Source organism: Dermacentor albipictus, unplaced genomic scaffold, assembly GCF_038994185.2.
Source record: "Dermacentor albipictus isolate Rhodes 1998 colony unplaced genomic scaffold, USDA_Dalb.pri_finalv2 scaffold_13, whole genome shotgun sequence".
NCBI classification, from domain to species: Eukaryota; Metazoa; Arthropoda; class Arachnida; order Ixodida; family Ixodidae; genus Dermacentor; species Dermacentor albipictus.
The window spans coordinates 8410773-8414258 of NW_027225567.1; the positions used below are offsets into that span (position 1 = coordinate 8410773).

General features: G+C 50.2%; 1 protein-coding gene across 1 annotated transcript; it reads left to right on the top strand.

The window, feature by feature from the left end:
• The first annotated feature begins 1870 nt into the window (after positions 1–1870).
• On the top strand, positions 1871–2515 carry LOC135915890 (uncharacterized). The gene has a single exon (XM_065449081.1). It carries the CDS (start codon positions 1871–1873, stop codon positions 2513–2515), a length of 645 nt encoding a protein of 214 aa, XP_065305153.1.
• Positions 2516–3486: the final 971 nt, after the last annotated feature.

The window sequence follows — 3486 nt, forward strand, 5'->3', positions numbered from 1 at the left end:
CTCTCGTGGTTCTCGTTCGTTCGGGAGAGCGCGAGACAAGTGTTTCGAAAAATGGCGGTGTCGAAGGCGACCAGCGGAAGACTGTTCTTTTCCGTGGCGTACGACTTGGCTTTGCTGCGCGAAGTAAACGCGCAGAACCCTTTCCAGGATCCTGCAAAGTGGGAATGTATAACCAAAAATATGAATTTCGCTTTTACGAAAGTCTTCAGCGTGCGCTGTTTGCGCGAAAGGCTCGACCTACTCTTGGCGCAGTTCATCGGAAATGACCGTGCCAGCCCCAGAAAGCAAGTGTTTGGTCTTTATTTTTCTCTATGTGATTCGTGCATTTCATCCGCATTAGAAGTAGAGTCTCTTAAAGGCCTAAATATAGTTCGACGAAGCGGGAACGCGCCCACACGTTACATCACGTTAGTCAGATCAACAGCGTCTAGTTTGGCCGATGGTTCCACGTACTGGTGGACACAGCCAATGCGCTCCGACGCGCCTGGCGTCTAACGCTCGCCCTCTTACGTACGTAGGCATTTCGCAGTACTAAAAGCCCCAACGCGACACGCGCTCCTACGCTCCGCAAAGCCCTTGCGTGCTGCGTACGTATCGTCATGACGCAGTACTAAAACTGTCTATTGCCTGCTGAGGCGTTTTTTGTTTCTTTTATTCTTTTATTCCTTTCTTTTACAACGAAGTCGTTAAGAGTATGCTTTAACTCGGTCCCAACTCCGACGCGGCCTATTCACATAGATATAAAACGCCGAAACGATTTTCTGAGATAACCCCTGGGCCGATTTTAATGAATTTTGCTGGGTTCGGGAGAAAAAGGTAAATTCTAGTGACTATTGGAAGCGGAATTTTTATTTAGGGCTTGAATTCAGGTAAAAGATTTTGAAAAATTCGAAAGTGCGAAAAATACAGAAGCACGAAGTTTACAAATTAATAACTCCGCATCAAGAACTGATATCGCGGTTCTATAAACAGCATCCTTTAGACAATTCAAATCGGACAAATCCAATATGCCGATTTATATCTTACGTGAAGTCGTTACGTTGTGAGCAAGGGTTGTGGAAAAGCTGTATTTTCACATTAATAATTTTTTTAGATTCATGCGTAATATATCAATTTTGTCCGCTTTAGATGTGCTGTTAGATGCAATGTACAGAATTATGATATCAGTTTTCATTGGCGAAAGACAGAGTTGTAAACTTGGTTTCGTTTTCTGAAAAATTTGCGATTTTTGCCAATTTTGAATAAACAAATGACGACTTAAATCAAAAATTCTAAACCAACAGTCACTAGATTTGAAGTATTTCTTTTAAGTGCAACAAACCTTGTAAAATTTGATGCAGCGGTTGCGGAGAAAAACGAATTCTCCTTTTGCATGTATTTAGATAGGACCACCAGAGCTAAAGTTTCCTCTTTAGGGATACTTTCCCCACTATGGCGTCCGCGTATAGAATAAAATCCCGAGGATAGCGTATTACCGGACTGACCCGCAGCAGAGGTGCAGAAAGCGTTCAGCTTTACCCATACGTGGGCTGATCCCGAATGTAACGCCATGCCAGGCCGACCAGCGGCGGAGGTGAAGCAGGCATTCAGCACTCCCCATACGTGGGCCGATCCCGATGACAGTGCAATGCGGTGCCGACATCCGGCGGAGGTGCAGTTCGCCATTAAGAGACCCACATACACAGCTTTGCTGGTCATCTTTCTTCACAGAGTGAGAGGGCACTGAGATTTTTTACTTATCAAACATCAGGTCATCGACGGCGAAACCAGGGACACGAAAGCCGTCCTCGGGCTCCACCTAGAAACCGCCTTCGACAAAGTGACGCACTCTGTCATCCTCGCGCAGGTATCGCATCTAAACCTAGGCGAGATGTCGTACGAATATTTCAAAGGCTTCCTCACCAGCAGAACGGCGGAGCTCAGAGACGGTGACCTGAAGACGGACGAGAAGAGATTAGGGAGCCAGGGCACTCCCCAAGGCTCCGTCATCTCACCCATGCTCTTTAACCTTGTTATGATTCAAGTTGCCAAAAGACTATGCCAGCTTGAAGGACTGAAGCACACGATATACGCGAACGACATTACGCTGTGGGTGGACGGGGGCAGTGATGCCTGCATAGAATTCACACTGCAGACGGCCGTCGACACGATCGAAGAAAGCCTGGAAGGTACGGAACTGCGTTGCTCCCCAAGTAAGTCGGAGCTCCTGCTTTACCAACCGATCAAAACGCACAGAATCAAGAAGCGACGGGAACAAGAAAAGATCAAGATCCGCACCAGGGATGGTAGCACAATACTGACGGTCAGCAAGATCCGAGTCCTGGGCATGACGATCGAATCACTGGGCACGAACGGAGACATCGTCACCCGCATCATGGGTAAGGCGGCCAACGCCACCAGACTGCTCAAGCACGTTACCACCAAGAAGGGAGTCACGAAGGAGGAAAACTTCATCAGGCTTATACACTCCTTCGTACTCTGCCAATGTACGTGGCAGCCTTCCACAAGTGGGTGAAAAGCGAAAAGAACAAGCTAGACATCCTAATCCGGAGGGCTTACAAGACACCCCTCGGTCTACCTGAAACTACCAACACGAAACTTCTCCTCCATCTGGGCATACACAACACGCTCGACGAGATCGCCGAAGCACAAAGAGCCACTCAGTAGGAAAGATTGTCATCAACAAAGGTCGGCAGAAAGATCCTGTGCTGTGTAGGCATCGCTTATCACGAACAGCAGGGACCAAAATGCCCCGTCCCCGACCTTGTACGATGGAACGTGCGAGTTGACCCCTTGCCGAGGAGCATGCACCCGGAATTCAACGAAGGCAGAAGACGCGCTAAAGCCAAGGCACTGACGGGTCTGCACGCGGAAGACACCGATGCCAGATACGTGGATGCAGCCGAATATGCCGGCCGCAACTGCTTCGCGATCGCGGTGGTCAACTTCGGAGGCAACGTGCGGACGACCGCCAGCACATCGAGCAAGCAAGTGGAGGACGCAGAAGAAAGAGCCATCGCCCTGGCCATCGCAGACCGAGAATGCCACATGATCCTCAGCGACTCAAGACAGGTGGTGAGGAACTACGCCAAAGGAAGAATTGCCCCAATGGCCTCACGCGTCCTGCTCCGACAGGCAGAACGCGACAAGAGGACTCTAATCAAGTGGCTCCTGGCGCACGCAGGACAAGCGTCGGAGAAGCATGCCAATCGCAACGAAACGGCACACGCCAGAGCACGAGGATTAACCGACCGCGCCCAAGGCAACGGCTGCCCGCTGTGTTTGAGCGCCGAAGACCGGATGACCACCTATAACGAACTGACCAAGGCTCTCGGCTGGCTCGCAGTCTTCTCCCGCCGCTCTGCAAAGGGTTGAGCAGGTCGCAGGCCGTGCTGTTCAGACATCTACAAAGATAACGCTTCCAAGCCCGGCGCTATTGCACAGGATGTACCCAGAATCGCGCCCCCATGACAAGTGCAGAGCGTG